Source organism: Monodon monoceros, unplaced genomic scaffold (assembly GCF_005190385.1).
Source record: "Monodon monoceros isolate NGI ecotype Baffin Bay Population unplaced genomic scaffold, NGI_Narwhal_1 Super_Scaffold_17, whole genome shotgun sequence".
Taxonomy (NCBI): domain Eukaryota; kingdom Metazoa; phylum Chordata; class Mammalia; order Artiodactyla; family Monodontidae; genus Monodon; species Monodon monoceros.
Genome location: NW_021703773.1, coordinates 13,703,382 through 13,728,469, shown reverse-complemented (window position 1 = coordinate 13,728,469; position 25,088 = coordinate 13,703,382). Strand labels below are relative to the sequence as shown.

The 25,088-nt window shown below is 49.0% G+C and overlaps 1 protein-coding gene and 1 long non-coding RNA gene across 5 annotated transcripts in view; one reads left to right on the top strand and one right to left on the bottom strand.

Annotated features, from left to right (window-relative positions):
- The window catches only part of PRAG1 (PEAK1 related, kinase-activating pseudokinase 1), a 50,581-nt gene extending 34,761 nt beyond the window's left edge, over positions 1-15,820 (bottom strand). The window contains exons 1-3 of one of the 3 annotated variants that reach the window (XM_029226458.1): positions 15,703-15,820; positions 11,090-11,509; positions 7,244-9,075 (exon numbers count right to left, since the gene is read on the bottom strand). In XM_029226458.1, the coding sequence (XP_029082291.1) occupies positions 7,244-9,075; positions 11,090-11,419 (2,162 nt within the window). In that variant the 5' untranslated portion in view covers positions 11,420-11,509; positions 15,703-15,820. Of the gene's footprint in view, positions 1-7,243; positions 9,076-11,089; positions 11,616-15,702 lie in introns of those variants that run through there. The other 2 variants (XM_029226460.1, XM_029226459.1) reach the window with 2 other exon arrangements.
- Positions 15,821-16,047: 227 nt separating this feature from the next.
- The window catches only part of LOC114897515, a 178,999-nt gene continuing 169,958 nt past the window's right edge, over positions 16,048-25,088 (top strand). For both annotated transcript variants that reach the window (XR_003794163.1, XR_003794162.1), the window contains exons 1-2: positions 16,048-16,170; positions 23,850-23,957. This is a non-coding gene — a long non-coding RNA (uncharacterized LOC114897515). The remainder of the gene's footprint in view (positions 16,171-23,849; positions 23,958-25,088) is intronic.

The following is a 25,088-nucleotide window of genomic DNA, read 5'->3' as shown; positions in this document are numbered from 1 at the left end:
CCTTACCCCTCAATCTGGGACACAGAAAGTCAGTGCTATAAGTCAAAGAGGGTGAGGCTAAGTGAAAATTCATTGTTTAATGAGATTTAAGGACCGAAAATGTAAATTTAAGGTCTATAAGCAGAAATAATACTTTAAATATTGGATACTAGACTTAACGGTAACTGTTTTTTACTAAAACAGAGTTCCCAAAATGCATGGAATATTCATAATCACTCATTAAACTTCACAGAATATTCACAGTCACTCATTAAGAGAAAACCAACCACTTTGGCACAATAGTCTGAGATTGAGGCTGTAATCAGAGAGGAAGACCATCTTCCGCAAACTCTTTGCTTTGGGCCATGTGGGCTGGACAGACCACACACCCCTCCCAGGTATGAACTTTTAAATTAGTATACGAAACAGTTATTGACCACCAATGATTTTGCATCACCGATGGTGAACTTTAGATTCCGAAGCTGGATTGGCAAGCAGCTGGCACACATGTCTGCACTCCCCCCTCGTATAACGTGCAGACAGTACTGATGGATGATGGCAAGCTCTCCTGCAGGGTGGGCACGTGGCCTCACTGTTTTCCATGAAGAGCTCCAGACTGGTACTCCAACGGATTGCAGCTGGTGTGGAGGATGCAACCTAACTTGTGGTGTGAGAATATGCACTCACAAAACCCTCCTTTTGATCCGCACACATTCATAAGGATTACTTTAAGCGACCGCCTCACTACGACTGATTTTAAAATTCCAAGGACTCTTCTTCCCTTTCTTCCTGATCTTCAAGGTCTTATTACTAATTAATGTGCCTATTTATCTCAACCATTCATGGTTTTATCCAAGGTGGCTGGATTTTCATTCATTTTGACTGTCTACAGAGCTCCTGAAGTCAGGAGCCATTCTGGAGGGTTTCTACAACTCAGGGACATACGGTGCACACACCGCCAATTATGGGCCTAAAACACAAGTTTTAGACTCTAGGGAAAATTTTTATAGCACGTGCATAAATGGGCACGAAACGGCTAAAAACCAAACTGACAGGAAGTCAGGGGGATCATTTGATAGTGACAGATACTAAAATTAACTGGAGAGTAAAATATCTGAGTAAAAAGGGAAGGATTTTTTTAAAGTAGTCTTTAATCTGGAACTTCCCCTTTGCCCCCAATGGAGAACACTTGTTTATATAAGTCTGCCTGTTAAAAAAGTACAGAGAATAAACTGTCCAGGGCATCAGACAAAAGTGGAAGCAGGGGATTTTACAGAGCTGTATGGGAACTGCCCGAACACCCTTAATACCCAGCATTTTTAGGGATCTGCTCAAAAGCCAACAGAAAGAAATAATGAGCGATTTTAGCACAGAGGATGAAGACTCTCATCTTAAACTCTGAAAAGTATTAGCTGCAGAAATGGCTGCTGAGGATTCTTTGTAGTTGGTCTCTCTACCCTGACAGAGGGAAACGCAAGCCTTTTCATGATCGCCAAACAACAAATTTCTTGCACTACAAATAGAGAATAGAGGTGTGAGCTCCACACCTCAAAGGTAGGCTGGCTATTCTAGGAACAAAGTCCCTTTGATCACTTGATGGGCAGAGGTGGCTTGATCATATGGCCCATGCTTGTGTTTCCCAACCCACCTCGGAAAGCACGGAAAATCTATTCTCAGAGAAATTAAACCACACCCTAGAATTCCTTGTTAATTCATGGGTGGGGAAAAAAAGTCCTTAGGTGATTACTGCCTGAAAGGAACATTCTTGTGGCAAGAGAGGGCTGGGCTCCACACACCTGCTCAGCTTTAAAAAAAAGAGCAAATGTACAATCGTTGGAGAGTAATTAATCCATGAAAGGATGCATTGTGCCCTCATGGTGTTTGCCCACCTTGAAGCATTAATAATTATTAACTTCAGTTTCTTTAACTCAAGGCGACAATGTTCTACTGAGCAAGGCTGGCCACAGAATTATAACGGGGTGTCCAGTAAAAAATAAGGCCAAGATCTGTAGTTCCCTCTGGCCTTTCTTCCCCCTAATTCAATAATCTTTTATTGAATACCTACTATGTCCCAAGGTATCCTATGGGAAAGTCAAAGGAAAATGTATAAAACACGGTTCTTGTACTCCCAAGAGTTTACAAGCTTTCAGAGAGATATGAATATGAATCCAGTTTAGTTCAAGACACTACATTAGCTGCCAAAACAGAGGCAAGAAAAGAGCACTGGGGCCACCCAAAACCTGGGTGTCAGAAAGATACTTTGATACAAGTATTTAACGATGCTACTTGTTCCTTTTCCAATATTTCTTCATGCGCAAAACATAAAGATAGGTGCTTTGGGCCATGATGAAATAAACAGGGTATGGTCTCTGCCTACTACTGTCTATTGGATAAAAATTGCTTGAGCATCTACACGTGCCCGGCATCGAGCAGGATATTTTGGGATGACAGATGGTTAAGCATGCTTTTCACCTTCAAGGAGCATCTGGATTTTTTTTTTTTTTTTTAATAAATGGTTATGTATATGCTGTACTATGTGTGATCTTGTATCAGGTCAAAGGACCTTAAAGGAAGGACTATTTTTTCATTACTCCTGGACACCAAGCCGAGCTTACCTTGGCCTTACTGAATAGAACAAGGAATCTGGTGAGAGTCCAGATGCTATGGTAAACAGTCTCATCAAAAGCAATCAAAGCAGGAGTGAACCTTTCGTGGTCATTTTGCACATCTGCCGATTTAATTCATACCAACTCAACCCTCAGGGGCCTTAAGGGGCAGAACCCCAGTCACTGGCTTTTTAGCACCTTGCACAAAGTGTAACAGAAAGTAGGCAATTAGTAGATATCTGATGAATAAAATAAAGAATCTCTAATCCCTAACCTTCACCATGGATGCCTGCTCAAAAATGGAGAGAATATTGTAAATATTTCATATATATGAAAATCAGTGATTTTAAAAAAAATTACAGAATAGGAAGAGAGGAATCAATTTGATTTCTCCCTGCTTCAGCATCACTGGATGTCCCATGTCAGGTTCTACCCACAAACTCATGGGAAGAGGCCAGCTAGTAATTTCCCTCTGGCACGGAGCAGGATATAAACTTGTATTGTTGATACTTGTGCTTTGTTCTGTTTGCCAAACTTTGTGTGTGTGTTGAGGGGGGCGGGGTGTGGAAGGCAATTTCTCCCCCTGAAGTATGCCCAGTATTCAGTCTCCCCTGGACCGACTCGACCTCCAGCTGACTTAGTTTTGTCAAAAAGGCTAAACATAGAGAAGATTCTTGAAGCACATACAGTGCTTTCCAATACAAACTGTGATCTTCAGAATGCCACCCAGAAAAACCTGTTGTACATGAAGAATGTGGGATTTCTTAGTAAATTGTTGCCATCCCATTGTAATCCACTACAGTAGAAAGGGCTTCAAGAATAAAGCATTTGGAGGTTTCATCAGATTGGATATGGGGTCTGGAGACAATGACCCATCTCACTCATCTGACTCCCATCCTCAAGGTCATGCTAAGAGATCATGTGATTGAGAGACCACACAATGAAGTCGCTTTGGTTCCTCTGGATAGCAACGTGGCCACTTCTGTGTGCAGAAAAGACCTCCATCTTTGACACCATCACCACCTGTCTGCTGAGAAGCCACGTGGAAGGGAGGGAGGGAGGGAAATTAGGAATGAACGAAAGTCCAGGACAGACTCAGTCTCTGCCCCCAGAATCCCTGCAGAGGAGGAGGAGAACTTAGTACTCTTGGGTTAAAATTACAATAAGCATGAGTGATAACTTGAAAACAAAGTCATCCCTCACTTTCTTGGGGAAACGTTTCTTTCTTTTGATTAGTCTCACCTGGGGCCAGACCATTTGGAAACTAAAACCCTATAAACCTGTCTTATTTCTCAGTCACCTGTTGTCCTCCAATTCCACCTCTGAGTTCAGGTCTACCAGCCTCATTTGGGGTTTCTTTGTGAAATGCCTGTTCTGCACTAATGAGATGATTTTCCCTCAACTGACCTTGTCATTCAAAAGCCATAAGTCATTTAAAACGCAGTTTGCATCCACAAGGAAATAAAAGGCAGAAATAAATTTGATTTTTTCGCATCTTAATTACTCCCCCAGGCACTGGCTGCTCTCATTAAACTGCCTTAAGTCTTGAACGTGACATTTAAACTAAGAAGTCCACACTTCCTTCCTGCAGGTTTTCATTTTCTAACCAGCAATATTTGTTGACCCTCACCTTCCAACTCTGCTCTAAAGTGGAGCAGGGGTGACCCAGACTCAGTGGGGTCAGTCAGGCTGAGTAGGTGTGAGCTTGTACAGGTAGGAGGTTGCCTTGGCAGCAGCAGGTAAAGAAGGACCCAGGGCCCTTACCTGCCCGGGAGGAGGGGTGGGCATATACTTAAACACCTCTAAATGGCTTTCAGGCATTAAATGAGTATTGAGAGCCTTCGTCCTACATGGCATTACAGCAAGAGTTTCCTCAGGAACCCTAATGGGAGTTTACAGAGGATGATATCTCAAAACAGATAAGCTACTGCCAACCATTCAAAACAAGACCACAGGAAAGCCAAGCCACTCTCAACATCTATTTTTTTTTTTCCCTCCAAGTGAGTCAGTTTTGTAAAACAGGACCGTAGGAGCATGATTCTTTCTTCTTCCATAATCGCCCAAGAAAGTAGGTGGATCTGCTTAAGTAAGTGTTAGTAAAGAGTAACACCACCTTGCATGCAGCAGCCCCCTTCTCTAGAGCTGTGAGGGTACATAATACACATCGTGACAGCAGTTATCTTTGTTCACAGGTGAGCTTGATCCTTAGAAACAGGACCCACTGAACAGATGACCCATGTGAAGAAATTAAGTTAACCTGGGATGTCGCTCAAAGACCTTCCAGCATTTTTCCATCTTGGAAAACTGACATCAGCCTGCAATAGTCACCAATGTGGTGCTGGTATCGGTACTGGATCAACTGTGGGCTGCATTCTCATCAATACTCTGATGTGCCATCACACGGCTAGGTTTGAAGGCTGTGGGTTCCTGACACCCTCCTCAAAGGAATTCAGTACGTACAGTACCGAGTTCCAGAAATAAAAGTCAATTTATGGTCCTGAGCCTGCCCTCTTATCTCCTCATGGGAGAGATGTGATGATTCAAAAGAGAATGTTGGTAATGCTTGAAAAATCTTCCTCAAATGAATATATATATACTAGTTTGATTTATTTTAAGTGGTACCAGATGCTCTTTTCTTTTTTCTGTGTTCCCTTACGCTAATTTTATTTCCTAGATTTTTCTCCCCAAAGTTCTGAAAATAAAAACTTTTTTTTAAGAGCTGGCACCTAGAACCTCTGAGATTCCCACCTGGTTTATGTTTTATATAATCCAGTGGTTTTGTCATAAAAAACTGGCCCCCAAACTTGATCTCAATCAACCCAGATGCTAACGAACATTCTACCTGAGTCACATTGTTACAGTGGGTGACTGGGGTTTCTCCAAACATTATGATTCTCACCAAGAAAGTTTTAGTTCCTTCCCCAAGGCTCAGGTGGTGTTCCCGGGATCGGGCCAGGCCCATTCCTACAGGGTGTGTGTGTCCCTGCCACTGTCAACAGCTTGGGGCGGCTTTTGCCTACATAACTAATCTCTGCATTGGATTCTGCTCATCTCACTCGAGCCTTTCAACAACAGGGTGCTGCAAATGTATTGCTATTATTAGCCCATTTTGGACAATAACTTGGAGGCCCGTTCACAGCGAGTGGCTTGCGTAAGATCACTTAACCTGTAGGTGAGACAGGCACAGCATGAACTCGATTTTCTGACTCCAAAGCCAGTGCTTTCCACCAACCTTCCCAGGCCTGAGGCAGACAGATACAATGCCCACGTTTTACTCGCATGCCCTGACTGCTCCCTAAGCCGGCTGATGTGCCCTAGGTGTTTGGAAGCACAGACTTTGGAAGCAGACTGCCACGGATGGCCGTGTGACCTTGGCAGGTTACTCAGCTCTTCCTATCTCTGTTTCGTCATCTGTAGATGGTAATTCCTACTTCCTAGAGCTGTTCTGAGCATCAAATGAGTTAATATGTCTAAGTCTCTTAGCTCCCTGCCTGGCCCATAGTAAGTGCCATATAAATGGGAGCTCTTCTGAGCTGCCTCATTCATTTAGGGAGTGAAAACTGTAGCCCAAGAGTCTGCGGTCACCCTACGATCTGGAGGATGGCTGTCTACTCTGCATAGCAGGCGCCCAACTCAATACCAGAATAAAGTAGCGGTCCCGGAAAAAGCCCATGTTAGAACGTATCACAGCCCGTGATGCTTTGATGTTCAAAGTCAAGTGTCACAGCCGCTTCCCCCTGCGGTCAGTTCCCCGCTTCTGACATCAACCTGGAGGCACATGAGCTAAAACAGAACCAACAGAGATGACCCGACTGAAGGAAAGTCTGTTCGGAAAGGCTGTCAGCTTTTGAAAAACAGCAGGTTGCTCCTTTCCCTGATAGGAATCAGTTCTGCTCTAATAGAGGGCCATTTTTACCCCCCAGAATTTGAATTCCATGTACAACTCAATACCTTAAAAAAGGCATTTATTTTTCTTGGGCCTTTGAGAGGGACTTTAAACTGGACTTTAAACTCGGGCCTTTGAGAGCAGTGAAGCAGTGGAGAAAGCTTTCAGTTTCAGCATGCTACCATGAAACTATATATATATTTTTTTCTTTAAAAACCCACATCTGAGGGTTCCAAACCATGTGCAGCACCTCCTACTATTCTGCTTTTGGCTCCAAAGCCTAATCGCCATCATGGTCACAATTTAGGAGCCCTTGCTCCTTGGCCTCCCCATCTCTTTGCCTCTTGAGATTCTGTAGCATAGCCTCCTGGAGCCTTCTTTTCCATGTTTAAATAAACGGGGAATTTCAGGATTTGGGGGGAAAAGCCTGCTGAAGACACTTCAGAGGGATGGAGAGAAAAAAAAGTACCAGATTATAAGAGGACGGGCACCAGGAAAGAGCGACAGCTTGGCATTGCTTCTTGGAAAGATGCCTTCCGAATAGCCAATCCCAAGCAGGGCACTGCTTGTAGGTTTGTGTGCTGAGCACCAAGTCACAGAAATTTACACAAAGGCACGAGGGCCTTTGGGCCGACACTGGTGCCTGGAGGTAGGGCTCTGAGCCTGGGCCTGATGGCTTCGGTACAGGTGGCAAAGACCAAGGTTTCTGAAAGAGGCCTCGGTCCTGCCAGATGAGCCCCGGAGTCGCGCGCACACACACAACTGTACTCACCGTGACTTCGGAGGCGGCGGGGGAGGCGAGAATGCCTCGATCCCACTTTTGTCCTTGGGGAACTCAAAGGCAAACGAGGCCGATTTGCTCATCCCGGTCCCGGCTTTGCTCTTTGGCCCAGAGGCGCCATCTGTGGGGCGGGGACGGAGCCAGGTGGAGGAGCTGCATGGGCCCGTGGGGCCACCGTCCACCCCTCTCCCCCAGCTTTGGCTCAGCAAGTCCTGTTCCACCTCCTCCTCTTCCTCTATCCGGCACTGGCGGCTCCAGGCGCCGGTCTGGTACCGGGGCCGCCTCTGGTCCGAGGCTGACGTGGCAGTGGCGGGCGGGGGGCCCCTGGCAGAGTCGCTGGCAGGGACACCGTTGGCCCGGCAGGAGGAAGCAGGGTCAGCGGGGCCCCTGGATGGAGGCTGGGGCCCAGTGACACCCGAGTTGCCTTCGCTGAGGTTGGGCTGGGGGGAGGCCGATGGGGACACTGGGGACCCTCCGGGGCTACTCTTGGACAGCTTGGGAGGGATGGCAGGCCTCCCCTTGGGCGTGCTCTCACTGGCACCGTGATGGCGGCTCTCCCTCGAGCTGAGCCCCTGCCCAGCCGAAGGCTCCCCTTCGCCTGCCTCAGGGGCCTGGCTCAGAGGCCCGCGAGGCCACTGCACCCCCACCGAGGAGTCAGGGCTGCTCAGGTAGATTGTCCGGTGGTCTTCTTCTGGGTGGGCCGCCATGACTGTGATGGTGGCCGCCACCTGGGGGGCCACCTCTGGGCCTTCCCTGTCCTGGCCCCAGCCAGACGCTGTTTTCTGAGCCCAGGTGTTAGCCATCCTCACCTGGCCCTGGCCCTGGGCAGCTGCTGCCTGTTCTGCCTTGGCCTGTGGCCTGGAAGGAACTGGAACAGCCTTCTTCCTCTTGGTGCTCTCAGCATAGATGGGTTCAGGCTGTGCAGTCTCCCCGGGGTGGGATGGGGCCTGGGGCTCCCCAGTCAGCCCCAGGCACCTGCTGGAGGCCACCCCGTGGCAGCCAGAGTCCTGCTGCTTCCCCGGCCCAGGTGCCTTCATGAGGGAGCAGGAATCGCTCCCGTGCTGGGGGACCAGGGGGCTGCTGGCGCGGCTACTGGCACTCCCGCAGGAGAGGCCATCCGAGGAGCTGGCGGCCTCTGAGGTGAGGGACTGCTTCTTGGGGCCCAGGCGGGGTGGGTTCTCTGTCAGGCCCTGGCTGCGGCACTCCCTGGGGAAGCTCAAAGCCCGCCTCTCCTCCTCGGTTGGCTTCGAGCACATCCCCTGCTCCCAGCAGGCCGGCGAGCAGTCCCTGCAGCCCTGTCTGCGCCCGGAGTCCTCAGCCTGTGAGGCGTCCTGACCACCTGGGCTCCGAGGGCAGCAGTCCAGGATGGAGCAGTATTCTCCCCCTTCGCTGTCCCCTGAGGGCGAGCACCTTTGATCGCTGTCATCCTCCGAGGGCAGGGATTCCCGCAGGGGCTGTGCAGAGGGGTAGGGCCTGGGGCCCTTGTGGCAGCCAGAGGTCATCTCAGCAAAGGCAGCCAGTTTCTGGCGGAAGCTCTCCTGAGGGGAGGTCAGCTCTTGGTAGGGAATCGTGGGTTTATCTTCTCGTCCAAGCTTCTCATCGGGGAAGCTCACTGGGTGGAAGGCGACACTCCGTTCCCCCCGGGGCTCTAGGCTGTGCAGGCCGACCATGGCATAGGCAGGGGGGCAGCGAGGGTGCCCCCCATCTGCCGGGGCCAAGGGCCCAGCAGGCTTCTGGACGCCTCGGAAGCTGCCCAGGTAAACTACTGGCACATCTTCCTGCTTCGGGAGGGGGAGCTTGCCGGGGGCTCGTCTCCAGATGACCTACACAGCCCCAAGGTTAAAAGACTTACATTAGACCTTGTCAGAGAAAAAAGGAAGAGAGAGAAAGTGAGAGGGCAGGGCCATGACACTGTAAACTGTCTTCCGAGCCACCATGAAGCAGGCGGGCAGCGTGCCTACCCTCTAACCTCCCCACAGCCTTCTTGTCATCACTGGGGGCCCGTGGAGCCACTGGGCTTCCCGTACACTGCACTCCTCACCCCTGTCTGTAATTCTTTTGGCTTAGGTCTGTGAGGTAGGGGGGGAAAAACGCCAGAGAATAACGTTTTGCCTTCTCCCTCGAAACTGCTGGACGAGATAAGTTCTCCCAAGGGCTTCGAAATAGAGTTTGGGGTTTTGTTTAATTTTTGCTTTGTGTTCATTAGTGTTTTGATAACATTGTCACAGCACAAAGAAAACAAAGCCATAAAGCTTTTAAAAACACTTTGGGGGGCTTCCCTAGTGGCGCAGTGGTTAAGAGTCCGCCTGCCGATGCAGGGGACACGGGTTCGTGCCCCGGTCCGGGAAGATCCCACATGCCGCGGAGCGGCTGGGCCCATGAGCCATGGCCGCACAGCCTGTGCGTCTGGAGCCTGTGCTCCACTACGGGAGAGGCCACAACTGTGAGAGGCCCGGGTACAGCAAAAAAACAAAAACAAAAAAAACACCAAAAAACACTTTGGGTGGGTGGTGGTGGGGTCAGAGGGCAGCAGGGTGAGGGCCGGTCTCCGAGCTGGGTCCCGGCTTCCTTGCTTCGCTCTGAGCTGTGCTCTTTCTCCCAGTTACAGGCAGTGACCTCAGCCGAGGCTGCATAAGTGGCTGGACTAGTCGAGCTAGAGACAGCGATGTGGGGTGGTCATTCCCATCACTGAAATCACTGTCCCCTCCTCCTTCCCCTCTAGTCTCCCCTATCCCCACTTTTAAAGCAGTCTCAAGGCAGAGTCGGCTTCTGGCTCCTTTCCAAGATGATTCAGAACAGAAAGAGTCCCTGGTTTACATCTGTGAAGGTCAAAGGTATCGAGAAAGGCCTGGGGAATGGGTGTAACCAGCTTCTGCAAAATGGAGCGGCTTTGAAGGGGACAGGAAGCTGAATGCAGCCCCAGGAGATGGCTCACCTTAGTCAAGCCTCCCTCGATTTAAAACTGACCTCTGATTTCACAAACGCTCACACACCCTTCCTGACCCACTCACTATGATATTTTAAGGAAAACTAGTTAAGTTCTTAGAATATGCCCTACAAATGCAGATTCCCAGAAGACATGTCTAGAGGCAGCAGGCTCCATGTGCCCTTTAAATAATTACACCTTGGTCAGGGTCACCTGGGGGATGAGCGGAATGGTCTAATCTCTAAGGATGTAATTGTCTTTAGTAATCCTAGATCAGAGCTGGAAAAACCCAAGCTTCGAAATTGAAAATATGAACACTGTCTGGGAGTTGGATGACATTATGGAATTACTGCTGACATTTTTAAGTGTGATAATGATATTTTTGTATAAAGACTTTATGTTTTAAAGATGTACTGACATGATGCAGTATGTGGGGTTTGCTTTAAAACCACAGGTGGGGAAGGGAGGGTCGGGGCAGGGGTAGAGACGGAACAAGATTGGTCATGAGTTGATGATTATTCAAGCTCACGCGGCAGGGTGGTGGATGCATGGGATTCGTTAAGCAATTCTTGCTACTTTTGTATATATTTAAAATGATCCATTAAATTAAAAAATTTTTTTAACTTTTTAGAAAAAGCTTCATTCTGGTGTGCCCTGATACAGTCTTCAAATGAACTTGGGGGGACTGCATTGATGGTTCTCAGACTAAAGGGACAGAGAGAAAGGAGGGCAGAGAGAAAAGAGAGGGCGGTAGTTGGGAAGGAGCAGTTTTGGGGTGAGCCAACAGGAAGCCACCCTGCAGGAGTCCTGCTGGGACAGCCCTCCTTGGCCGCCCGCCAGTCACCGGTGTTACAACAGGAGCAGCCTCGTAAAAATACCACAAAAATACCACGGGGCTGAGTCAGCCTCACCTGCGCAACGTCGGCACTCACGCCAGCCTCTGTCCACCCATCGGAGGCATCGGAGCTCATCATGGTGGGCTTCACGGCAATGGTGGGCTTGGAGTAGGGCGAGCTGCTCAGGCCTTCATCTTCCGGGCGGCCGCTCTCGGGCCTGGGGGGCAGGCGAGGCGGAGGGGGCAGGCTGCCGGCTCGGGGCTGGGGGCGGCCGGGTGCCGGCTGGTGGTCGGTGCGCAGGCAGAAGCAGTTTTTGCAGGACCCGGGCTTCCAGATGTGCTCCACAAAGTCGCTGCACGCAGACATTTTCGGGCTCTCGGGGTTCACTGGGATGGTCTGGTGCATCTTGAGCAGCAGGCGGGGTGCTGGTTCATCTTGCGCCTGGCTCCCTGCCGTGGTCTCAGGGGAGGCGGATGGGGCTCACAGGGCGGCTTCCTGGAAAGGCAGAAACTCCTCATCAGAGACCTCCCCTGCCAGAGGACGGGGGCATGATCAATTCGAGTCTGATGCTGTGACTGGGGAGCAGAGCGGGGAGCAGAGGGAAAGGAGGAGAAAGAGGTAAAGATAAATATTCTATTCATTCTGAGACCCTCACCCATTTGTCATGAGGCTCTTAATCCCTTTCTAGTGGTGTGGCCTTAGAAAAGCCGTAAAAGCTAAACACAGCTCTGTTGCATGAGTAGAGAGCGTAAAAGACACTTCAGTCCCCTAAACTCCTGAGTGCTTGGAGGTTTGGGGCAGTTAACGGGAAGAAACCGCACAGGGCTGGCGATGAGAAGCTTGTGGCTGACCCATGCCTCCCCTGCTGCTAGGGGTCTCGAGCCTGGGACTCTGCCCCAGAGAAACAAGAACTACCAAGTAGGACAGCAGATAAAAATCGTGGCTTCTGGAAGACAAGGCCACAATTTTTAACCAAGAACGATGTGTGTGGGGAGGCAGGCCTGGGCTCTGACATCAGCACTGTAACCCGTACTTGTGAGGATATGGAGACAGAAGTGGTGAGCAAGGGGGGAGGTGGGGTGCCGGCTGCCCCCCAGGGACCTTTGTCGGAAGGTCTGGCATCTTGGGAATTCACCCTCCCCGGCCCCCCTTTCTTAGTATGCCTCATTCAATCCAGGGCTCAGTGAGATCAATACAGCCAGAGCTGCAGGGCCAGGGGGAAACCGAAAGAGAGATTCATGGTCACAACAGCCCTGTGGTCTAGGGCTGGTTAGGCTACAACAGAAGGAAGAGATGATCACAGTTATTTTCCCTACGAGGCCCCTGAAGGGGAGGCAGTGAGCTTGCTGAAAGAGTTTGTTGCCTCTGACAGTAAAAACTGAAGGCTGAGAGTTTGCACCATAGAATTCACTCAGTAAATTCACCATTGAGGGGGAACTCGAAGGGTTGCAGATTTTAACCAGTTAACCTGAATAACATCCATCAGGTAGCTGTCATCCCCATTTTACAGATGGGAAAAGAACGGCAGCGACATCAACTAAGACTTGGCCACAGACACAGAGAGTTCGGGGGTTCTAGAAAAAGAAGCCAACTTTGCTGGCAGCTCCTCATTATCACCTCACTCATCACCTCATTCTTTATACTGAGTTGCTGCCATTATCTGTTTGCTGCTTTTGCTCTTCTTTCCTCATTTAAATGAACTGACTTCCTCAAAAGGAGAGCGTTCAGGAGAAAATCGTCCTGAAGAATCTACAGTGAACACACTCTCATTAAACAGGGAGGGTTTGGCCCTGGGATCTGCTTTCCACTTTCCTCCCGTGAGACCTGGCTCTGAGGTTGATGCTCTCTATACCGTCAACAGGACTAACCAGGTGGAATGAGCCAGGAGCCCCAAAGATCATTCCAGAATCTCTGTGGGAAGAGCTCTCTTTCTGGTCTCCCACACTCACAGAGAGGGGTGCCTATTCAACAAGAGCTGAAGCTATATTGGCCTCTTTTCCCTCCAAAGTTAACCAGGAAGCCCTTTAAGCTAAATGAACTCTCTGAAATAAAAGACAAGTATTTGTCTTTTAGTTTGTGACCGTTGTTAGGATTCATGCATCAAGATGATTGCAAGTTGGGTTCTCCTCCTCCTGCTACACCCAAGTTGCAGGTTCATTCCCTGCCAAGTTCCCAGAAGAGGTCACTAAGCTTCAACAGGCAGAGGAGAGCAAGGATTTTTCTTTCTCCTACAATCCCAGGCCACGGAGAGCTCCAGGCTCTGCTGCTAGATTGTGGAAAGAGGAAAAAGCGGAGGAGGTGCTCTGGTGTTCAGTAAGGCAAATCTCCATACCCCTGCCCCGAGGTGAGGAGAAAGTCCTTTCCTGGGGTTCCTGGCCCCCCTCTTCTACTGCAGGCAGAGGCTCCCACGCCCCAGGTGGGATGGAAGGAGAGAGCTTGGGAATCGGTTCTGTGTGGGCTCAGCTCCTTCCTGCAGCTCCTCACAGGGCTGGGCTATCTGAGGACGGGGGGCATCCTACAGATTCGCAAAGCAGCCGCTTGGGGTAGCCACGCCTCATCTCCTGCTCAACAGGCAACTGACCCACGCTTGTCATGGTTGCTTGGTGCCGGAGGTTCCCCTCCTGTGCCGCAGATGGCCCACTCCAGCCCTGGGACTTTTGGTAGGCTCTGGATTACCAACGTTCGGGAAGCTTCCAGAACCCCTCACCAGTTCATGAGCACTCTCCTTGCTCCCATCCTCAGCTCTGAAATTCTCTGACGGTGAGTACAACTTCTACCACAGACTGGAGAGGTTTTTCAGGAAAAAAGAATGAAGACGAGAACAGAATAAAGCCCTGAGCTCCTCTCCATTGCTGACTCACTACACATCCTGTTAAAACTGGTTTCTCAGTCACAGCAAACAGAATCTATCACTACATCAAGCCAGAAAGGATTCTCTCTGTCTAGAGAGGTTCTGTGCTTGGAATTATATCCAATTTGTTTTAAGTAAAAGATGGTGGAAAACTCAAGTGGCACTCACAAAGCAGGAGCCCTGCCTGCCTGCCGGTGCCAGCTCTCCACAGTCTGGGAATGGCACCTTTCCAGCCCACATTCCTTGCCTCCGAGGGGAGGTAGCCCCCAGAATTATGCAAATTCCTCCATTTCAGTGGGAGGCAGCAGTGTAAGATTAGAAAAAGATCTCAGCATTCTTTCTGATCCAAGTCATGATAAAATATCTTTGCCTCTGCAAACTTCTGCACCAGATTTGTGGCTAAAATGTGCAAGATTGAAGCTGTCAGACACACACCCACCCCACTGGAAAAAGAATCCGAAGAATGGTGACCAGATCCATAAAATGAAATCTTTGGGCTCCAAATGCCCCTCATACTTGCATCGAAAGTTGCTCACATCTTACCCTGAAGTGACAGAATTCCAGAAAATAGTCATCTAAAAAAATTATCTACATTACAATTAGATGAATGTAACACCGGAAAAGAGAACTATTTATGAAAGTGTTTGTCTGGATTTCAACACTCCATTGACAGAGGTTGCCCCGGCAGAAAGGAGAAAGTGACAGCCTTACCTCCCCCCTCCCCCCGCACACACAGAGGGTAAGTCATGATATTCACTCAACTTTTAATTTTCTTTTTTCCTTCTCCAGTGCAATGTAATCTAATCTTAGCAGTAGGAATGTGGTTTCTGTGGGTTAGACCCATTCTAAACCAGTAAGGAAGATACCCGCGTTCCACAAGACCCCATGATAGCGAAATAACCGCACAATTTCCCAGTGCTTCCTGTCAAATTTCCGGCTCAAAAAGGGAAGGGGTTGTTAAGGACAGTTCAGGCCAATGATCCATAGGGCCTTCCCAACCTGACTCTGGGCTGGACGCCTTGCAAAACTCCTCCCTCTTAGACCTTTGGGCTTTGCTATCGGCTCTGCAAAGCCATGTGCTTGCTGGCTGAGCTTCACCTGAGAGAAATATACAGAGCCGGCCCTGCCTCCATTCTCAGTGGAGAGGTTCTATTTTCTAAGTGTGTGTGTGTGTGTGTGTGTGTGTGTGTGTGTGTGTGGCTGGGGAAGCGGCAGCACAAGCAAAGGTTAACAACGTGCCCACAGTAGCCTTTCAGAGGGCTCTGCCACGGCTCAAGAAGAAGGCATCGTCTCGTTCCCCTTGGAGACCCCCAGGCTGGCATCCAACTCGGGGCTGCCTAAGAGGCAACTACTAACTTGGGTCCCCAAAGCATCACCCCCGGGGGCCTGGTCCGAGGCGCGCGGGCGGTCTCTCCCTCTCTGCTCCTTTGACAATCCTGCGGCCGCGGAAAGGCAATCTCCACAATAGCAATCCCCAAAGCGCTCCGGTCTTCTAACCCAAACCCAGCAGCCAGACCAGCGAGACCAGCAGAACAGTCGGTTCCCTTGCCTGAACTCGGAGGAAAGTTTCCCCGTTCGAAAGAGCGCGATTCTCGAATGAATCGAAAACACCCCTCCGGCTCCCCGGTCCTCCGGGATCGGCGCCTCCACCTCGGGCGCAACCCGGGGCGCACGCGGTCCGGACGCTCCACCCTCCCCCAGCGGCCGCCTGTCACTCCGGGGGACGCCGACTGGGGTCGCCCGCTCGGTAACCGCCGCGCTCCCCCGGAGCTTCCCTCTGCGCCCACGTTTGCCAAACAAAAAGAGGCAGGCTTTGGAGAAGGCGCCGCGGGCTCACCTCGGGGCCGCGCTCCCCCGGCCTCGCCGCTGGTCTCCGAGCCGCCCGCCGCCCCGCCGAGCGCCTCGGAGCATTGTTTGGAGAGTGTGTGCGCGCGGTCCGTCCCCGGCCGCGGGCGGTGTCGTCTGCCTGGGCCCGGCGGCCGGGTGGCAGCTGCGAGCGCGGCTCCGCCCCCTCCGCCTGCGGTGGCGCCGCCCGCCCAGCCTCAGCCGCACCTCCGGAGTCCCTGCCACCGCCCCGCGCCCCCCGCCGGCGGGCGCGCTCCCAGGCCCCTGATTCCTCCCGGAGATCCACGCCCCGCCCCTCCCTCACGCTCCGGACGGAGGCTCCGCCCCCAGCCCGAGACTTGGAGGCGTCCGACCCCCGAGCGAGCGCCCTTTTCCACCCCTCCCCAAGGAGGGCCCGAGGGGTTCTGCAGGGGCGAGTTTCGGTGTCTAAAGCCTTCCTTTTCCCATGATGTGCGCATAGGTATGTAGTTGTCTTGCGTCCCTTCATCCTGCCTGCTCTGAGAGACCCTGAGAGGACCAGAGAGGCGTGGAGGGTACAGCCCCAGAGCTGGAGGGGCGGGCGGGGGGGGAGGAAAGCGAGGGGTCCGGAGGGGAGTGATGAGGTCAGGACCGAGACGCGTTCCGAAAGCTGCGTGGGCACCGAGATTGTCATGACTTTTGCAGGTAGTAGGAGGCTGACGCACGACCCAGCCGGACTGGGCGTCCTGACAGCGGGTTCTGGGTTCTGCTCAGTCCCTCGACTGAGGCCTCAGGCAAATGGCTTAACCCCCTTGAACTTTAGTTTTCTGAAAGAGGCATACAACGGTTAGAGTGGAAAGAGCTGGTCTTTCTCCACGCTGGGAAAGTGAGGGCTTCCGCAGGCCAGTATTACACCTGTGTTTACACCGTTTCCAGTGACTCATTCACTGAGATAGAATGAGTTCGAGATAGTCCTCGGGCTAAAAATCTTTTAACCGAGAGTATGACAGCCTACGACCCAGTCAGTGCCCTCCCTTTCTCCTGCTGCCTGCAACAGGCTTGCACCTTGACCTGGGTGTTTCCTCAAGGAGCCCGCACCAAGGTCACCACCTGGCGCCGGCCTGGTTGGGGGGAATTCGCGAAGACCCCAGAAAAACACCTGTGGCCTTCTCTCTGCTCCTTCCTCCTCTCCAGAGAGGCAGTGTATAGTAACTCCAGCGGGAGTCCTCCGCCAGGCAGCCCACCACGATGCGCCTGTGAGCCTCCGCCCAGCTCAGAGCAGGAAAGCTGGTTCTCCTTGAGATTCCTGCGTTCTCTTAGTCATCCGGCGGTGACAGAGCAGGAATGGGGGGTGGGATGAGGGTGGGGAGAAGATATGTATTTGAGGTTTGGTTTTTGTGTGAGAAAAAGAGAAAGTTAGAAAGGATATTAAAAAAAAAAATACTTCCTGTGCTCCAATGTCACTGATTTCTCCTGAGTATGAGTAGAACTGGGGAGAAGGTTTAGAGGGAGGAAAGTAGGTTAAATACCTACCCTGTGCCAAACAACCCCATGCGAGGGACATCATCCTCATTTCACAGAGAAGAAGACCAGGGCACAGGGGGGCCACATCATTTGCCAGGGCCCATCAGCTGAAAAGTCGTGGTTCTGGGGTTGGAACCAAGAGCTGTCTGACTCCTCTGATGGGCACTTCCACTCTGCCACTCTGCCCTCTGCTAGTACTGGTTGTCCAGCTCTATTTTTCTTTCTTCTCGAAGTGAAGGGAAACCATTTGAACAAACATGGAAGGAAAACTCCGTTTAGGCTCCATCATCATCCAACAAAACTGAAGGGTCAATCCCACTCATTTACAGAGAGACCAGGAGGGGAAGGTGTTGATAAGCAGGTAGGGACAAAGTGGTTGTCGCTGGAGAAATCCAAAAATGACATCGGGAGGTGCATGCAATTCAGTTACAATGGAAGAGGGCAAACCCAGGTGTTTGACAAGTTCCTAGTTCCCATGATTCAGGTGGGGTATCTCCGTTCTTCCTCTGTAAAGCCTGGTGGGGACACCCACCCCACGGAATGGAGCATACAGGAGGCACTCGCGTTCCCACATTGTTCCCTCTCTTTACTTAATTTGTCTTTAATGTATTAACAGGCTAAAGAACGTAATTATAAGAAGCAAAGGCTATAGTATAAGATTGGCGGTTCTGTGGCATGGTACAGCAATTGAATGGTTAATTCAGTCTTGCAAAATAAACTGTGTTTTCAAGCGTTTTGCTGCGCTCACACGAAGTAAATGCATTATACTGTAGTTGCTGACATATAAAGTGCATCTTTTAATGCCAGCGACATGGCCTTAAAACTGGCTTCATCTTGCCTAATGAAAAGAATAAAAAAATACTTCAAAAGAGTTGCTTAGATCCACACAAAATACCCGTTATCTTATGCAGTGCTCCACCAGTGACTGTTAAGTATGTTATCTCCTCAGTGAAGCTACAGTAAGCTCATGCATTTTAATAAACAATTCTTGCTTGAACTTCCAAAATTCACCCTGCAATGCAGTACAATTAGCGTATACACAGCATTCTGCGTCTACCCACTTATCAGTTCATTTTCACGACATTTTTAACTGCAGGGCTTGGCTTCCCAGATACAGATCAGACCTCGAAGAAGAGTGATTCCCTTCAGGGTTTTAGTCCTGGAGCACCATTCTGTACAAGAGAGCAGTTAAATTGGGGGAAATTAAGACAAAGTCTGGGGCAGGTGGTGCTTTGAGGTAAATAGGGTAAAGTAATTTGGAATTAGAAAGGCAAAAAGGTAGGATTAAATTATACAGAGAAAATAATGCTAGCTGGGGTACTTGAGGAGTTAGCATGAAGATTGGACCAAAATAATCCAAGCCTGTATCTCGCTAGCTGGAGAAGAGACCTCAAATGATAGAGAGGTGTTCAATTTTAGTCAACAAACATTTATCGAGTGCCTTCTTATGAAGCACGGGATGAGGGAATATAGGGGGAAAAAGAAAGATGAAAAAAAGACAGAATAGAAGCTCTATGAGAGCAAGATAAGCTAGGAGCAGTGAGGATTCAAAGGAGGAAAAGATAAAACCGCAAGAAGTGGTTTCAGGGAGGAAGGGGCTTTGTAGGATGAGAAGGATTATAATTTGTGGACAGTGGGGACTTTCCAGACGGAGAGAGTGGTATCCTCAAAGGAATGGACGTGGGCAAGGCAGAAGACTTTTTGAGAGATTTCTTATCCAGTCTGGCTGGAGCATGATTATTGGAGACAAGCCTGGAAATGGCGTGGGGCACTGGACAGGAAAGGCTTGCTTTCTAAGTGAGCAAACGGGAGAGGATTGACATTTCTGATCAGCTGAACGATGCTCTCCAAGTTAGTTTTTCATTTGCTCTATCTGGATCTTATATCTCAGGTGGATTAGGAAGTGGGAGAAGAAATTGGAGACAAGGAGACTGGCTTAGAGTTTCTAACCCTGGTCCAGATGGGAGGTCAGGGCTTGATAAGGGACATAAGCAGGGGCAATGGAAAGGATGGATATTGGAGGGAGGGCTTTGAAAGACATCAAGAGGGAGATGTGGGAACTGGATGCTTCCTGATCACTGTGAGCAGTGAGATCTTAACTACTCATGGCTTACAGGATGGGGTGCTTCCTCTGTGTCAGGCCCTGTGTGCTACATGGTTTACGTACTTTCACTTAAACTGCACAGGAACTCTGAGGTTAGTGCTGTTGCTGAGGGAGAGGAGGGAATCAAAGATAACCAACAGAACTTCCGCTTCAAGAGACTGGTAGAAAGATGATGTCATTAGTACAAATAAGGAAGTCAGAGGATTTCGTTTGTGGTCTCTGGAGTCTGAAGTGTATGGAGCCATCTGGTGAATGAAGTTCTCCTGCCAGAGTGGTGTCTGGAGCCAGAGGAAAAATGAAAGAGCTTGGAGGGGTGGGTGAGGAAGGAGCAAAGATGAGGTGAAGAGAGACATGGTGATCTAGAAGGCCATGCATGAAACAGAGGAGCTCTCTTCCAGACCTTGTGTAATCCGGAGCAGTGTGAAGAGAGGTCTCTTGGAGAGGATGGAGGAAGCATTGTCAAGGGAATTCCAGGTTTCTGCTAATTGCATGAGGTGGGGTGTGTTCAAGACCAGCTTAAACTCTTAGTTACTTTGCTTATATCAGCAGGTGTTTCCAGCAGACCCCATGGAAGAAGTAGATCAAATGGGAGCACAGATGGGATGGGAAAGGCCGGCTTGACAGGGGTGCAAGTCGGGAAAAGGCGGATTTAGCAAGGGGAGGAGGGTGACGGCAGGTGAGAGAGGATGAAACTCCTGGAAGCCATGGGTGTGTGCCGGGCTGCCTTGGTGGCATCTGGAGTCCCAGAGCCATCATGGAGGGGATTGCCAGGGTAAGGAGAGAAGGAAAAAGGTCTTCTGAAAATTTGCTGTGAGGAGCCCTTCTGGGTTCCTTCTGTCCTGCGAGAAGATGGTATTCTCAGCCAGCCAGTAAAGGTTCCTAGGCATACACGGCCCCACTCCTCTTTCTTTTTCCTTCCAAGTGATAATCAGCTCTTTAAGTTGCCAACCCTCAATTCTCTCTTCCTTCTCGAAGGTGTGGAAACTCAATCTGATCAGTTAATCCTGGTCCTGTGGTTATGGCATCACATCCTTGTGTCCCAACTTTTTTTTTTTAAACCATTCCCAACATCCCGTTCTTCCCTGTCTTTAGTCCCAGGCAGTGCTACCCAGGATAAGCCATGTTAAATAATTTACATTATTTTATCCCAAGCACTGAATAGATTCCCCCCTCCAAACTGAAAGCTATTATTTTAAATAACTGCAGATGTCAGAATCTCAACCCACATGGGACTGAAAGCTTAGGGTTCAGGATTGTTACGATGTTTCTTTGTGCCCAAGTGCCATAGAACTCAGATGTCAGGTGTTGAAGAAGGAAAACACTTTTCTCCCCTTTTATAATATAATTACAGTGAGATGTGTATTCAGTGACAGATACCTTATTGCAAACCTCATTTTTTTCCAAAATGTTACTGTTATGGATTGACTTGTGTTCCCCACCACCCCTCCCCCCAAAAAGATATATTGAAGTCTTAACCCCCAGTACCCCCAATAAGGTCAGATGTGACCTTATTTGGAAGTAGGGTCTTTACAGATGTAACCAAGTCTAAATAAGGTCATTAGGGTGGGTCCTAACCCAGTATGACTGGTGTCCTTATAAAAGGGGGAAATTTTGACCCAGAGACAGACACACAGAGGGAGGACAGTGTAAAGGCGCAACGAGAGAAAGGCCATGTGGGTAAAGTGATGCATTTACTAGCCAAGGAAGGCCGAGGATTGCCAGTGCACCCCAGGAGCTGAAAGACACAAGGAAGGATTCTTCCCTGAAGCTGTCAAAGAGAGCTTGGCCCCTGCGACACCTTGATTTGGGACCTCTAGCCTCCAGCACTGTGAGACAATAAATTTCTGTTGTTTTGAGCCACCCAGTTTTTGGTATAGCCAGCCCTCTGTTTCTAAGGCTTCAGATCCACAGCTGGTTGACTCCAAGGATGTGAAACCCAAGGATACAGGAGGCTGACTGTATTCATTGAACTACCTCATTTTATATAAGGGACTTGAGCATCTGTGGATTTGGGTATGCGGGGCACTCCTGGAACCAATCCCCCACGGATACCTAGGGACGACTGTACTTTGTTAGAGCAGCCCTAGGAAACTAATATAGTTCCTAAAATAAAAATGTTCCAATCAGTGATATACGCTACAGCTTCTAGACAGATGATCGATATTTTTCAAAAATCAAGAACATGACCTACAGAGGCATGTTAGTTAATGCCCACCATGAATGTAATGCCAGACAGTTCACTAGAATAAGAAAGTCAGAGTGTCCCTTCATTCAACCTGCCCGAGGAAGAAAAAGGTCATTCTTTCATCTGTAGCTCCCTCTTTCTCCAGTTTTAAGGTCCATGGTTAGGGGAAAGTCCCAGTTCCTTAATTGAGTTTGTATTTGCATGGTTGAGAAACTCTTTACCTCCACACCCAGGCAGTGTGCATTAAGTATCTCGAAGCCCATCAAGGGATTGCTCTGGGTCCACAGACACATCCAGAGATGCCCTTAATGGACATTAGAAGTCATCTTGGCCTAATCCTTCACTGACAAATGGGGGCCCTGAGGCCCTAGATGACCAATGTGACTTGCCCAAGGTCTCATAGAACATTTCATAATACTTCTTCTGAGCTTTCAAGGTTGTTTGATTTTAATGTGAACTCAGCTGTGAGTTAAGGATGTGAAAATGAGAACTATTTGAAGAATTAATTCATCACGCCCACTGCTTGGCTTTCTGACTGAGCTGGGGTCAGAGTTGAAAAGCAGCAGAACATTTTACATTGGGAAGGTCACAAAGGAAAAACAAACCCATTTGAAAGATGTACCCTCAGGCAAACCTCCTGATGGCACAGCCACTTTGGAAGACAGTCTGACAGTTTCTTAAAAAGTTAACTGTAAACTTGTCGTATGGCCCAGTAATTCCACCCTCAGATATCTACCCAAGAGAAATGAAAATATGTCCACACAACAACTTGCATACCAATGTTCATACAACATTATTCATAATAGTTAAAGAGGGAAACAACCCAGATGTCCATCAACTGGTAAATGGATAAGCAATATGTGATATATCTGTATAATGTAATACTATTCAGTAATAAAAAAGAATGAAATAGTGATACATGTGGCAACACAGATGGACCTCAGAAACATGCTAAGTACCAAGTGAAAGAAACCAGACTCAAAAGACAACTTAATGTATGATTCCAGTTCTGTGAAATATCCAGGGGCTTCCTTGGTGGCACAGTGGTTAAGCATCCACCTGCCAATGCAGGGGACACGGGTTTGAGCCCTAGTCTGGGAAGATCCCACGTGCCGCGGAGCAACTAAGCCCGTGCGCTGCAACTACTGAGCCTGTGCTGTAGAGCCTGCGAGACACAACTACTGAGCCCACGTGTCACAGCTACTGAAGCCTGCATGCCTAGAGCCCATGCTCCGCAACAAGAGAAGCCACTGCAATGAGAAGCCTGCACACCGCAACGAGGAGTGGCCCCTGCTCGCCGCAACTAGAGAAAGCCTGCGCGCAGCAACAAAGACCCAATGCAGCCTAAAAGAAAAAAAAAGAAAAAAAAAAGAAATATCCAAAAAAGGCAACTTTTCAGAGACAGAAAGTAGATCAGTTGTTGCCTAGGGCTGGAGGTGGGAAAGGGGTTGGGGAGTGAGGATGAAGTGTAAATGGCCATGGGGGGATCTTAGGGGGATCTTATTGAGATGATGAAAATGTTCTAAAACCAGATTGTGATGATGATTGAACAACTTGACAAGCTTACTAAAAATTATTGAGTAGCACGCTAAAAATTGTTGCACTTTATCGTATATAAATTATACCTCAATAAAGTTGTTTATAAAAAGAGAAAGATGGAATAGTATTCAGCCTTAAAAAGGAAGGCAATTTTGACACATGCTACAACACACATAAACCTCGAGGGCATTAGGCCAAATGAAGTAAGCCAAGAGGACAATTGCTGTTTGATTTCACCTAGGTACCTAGAGTAGTCAAAGTCATAGGGACAGAAAGGAGAATGGTGGTTGCCAGGGCTTTTGGGAAGGGGGAGTGGGGAATTATTGTTTAATGGATACAATTTCAGTTTGGGGAGATGAAGTTCTGGAGATGGATGGTGGTGATGGTTGTACAACAATGTGAATGTCCTTAATGCCATGGCATCGCACACTTAAAAAAAGTTATAACGGTAAGTTTTATGTTACATATATTTTATCACAATTAGAGAGATCACCCATGTCTCTGTGAGAGAACTGCCTGAGTGTGAAAGATGAAGCAGGCCTGAGAAATCTCACATATCTTTAGGTCAATGAGCCCTAGTCATTCAGAAGGCCATCGGGTTTAAACTCCTGTAGCAGATAGATGGATCCATAATTCTCTAACATCACAGAAACTCCAGGCTGATTGCTGCCTGATAAATCAGGTCAGGGTTGAGAAAACATCACATGCTTTACTGTGGTTCAACAGTTGCTTCCCCCTCGTCTTTCCCAAGGCAGCTTCGGTTTCGGTTTTACTAGGTCAGTAGGCTTCCCGAGTGTCCTGACCTCTGTGTTGTTGTTGACTTTGACAGGAAGCCTTCTGTGTAACCTTACCTCTGAGACCTAGTTATCAGTTGCCAAAACCCAGCCATAAGGATGTCATTCCATGGACCATATCTTAGAGGTTTTCACTTACAAAGGTAAGCCGGTGCTCTAAATCAAGTTTTCCTGAGGATTTTTTCAGTGGTAGAATAAAAGGTTTCTATTTATCTAAAAAGAACATGTCATTTGCCATCTGTTGTAAAGTTGTCTAAACCTGTTGAAAAACTGTTTCCTTTGGTTAGTCACCCTTGAAGTGAGGTGGCCTTTTCTCTTTCCCTTCTTCTTTTTTTTTTCCTTAGCTTCTCTTTTTTTTAAATTTTTTTTTTTGCGGTACGCGGGTCTCTCACTGTTGTGGCCTCTCCCGCTGCGGAGCACAGGCTCCAGACACACAGGCTCAGTGGCCATGGCTCACGGGCCTTGCCGCTCCGGGGCATGTGGGATCTTCCTGGACCGGGGCACGAACCCGTGTCCCCTGCATTGGCAGGCGGACTCACAACCACTGCGCCACCAGGGGAAGCCCTTCTTAGCTTTTCATAGAAAATATACCACAAAAGGATCTCAAGACAATTTTTGGACACAGAGCATTTTACCAATAAACAGTCTTGGCCCTTTGCAGGAGTAAAATCCCATTTTAATACAGCACAAGGGACGCTGGAGAGAGGTCTTATTTCTCTCTGCGGTATACCACATGGTGAAACCAAAAAAAAGACTTTAACTTGCTTCCTTCTTTCAGGTTTCTGAGTGCATGCACTCAGTCCAGAGACATATGTTGCTTGGTTTCTGCATGGGGTGGGGTGGGGTGACATGGGGGAGCAAATAAACCTCCCCTGTAGGACCTGCAGGTACCCTGTAGCCTCCTTCAATTTCAGGTCCACAGTACATAATTGACACAGAGTATCTATCTATGCCAACCCCTGCACCTTCTACAAACACTGACTCTTATTAGTAAATTACCTCTTCCCAAGTCATAATGTCACAGAATTAACAGTCTCATTTTGCATCTCTGTCAAGTAGTAGGGGGAGGACTTGCCTAGGCAGACCAGTTAATAATCAAGTGTAGAAGATTGGAGGGAAAAACACACGATTAATTTGGTCTTCCAGGTCCTCTGTATAAAACTCCCAGGTGGTGTCGCATGCAGTGTCACCAGTGCGGCACTTTGTGGAGTCGGGATGATCAGCACACTCCTGACTGGTGCTGACATATAATAATTGTGGCCGAGAGGCTCCTG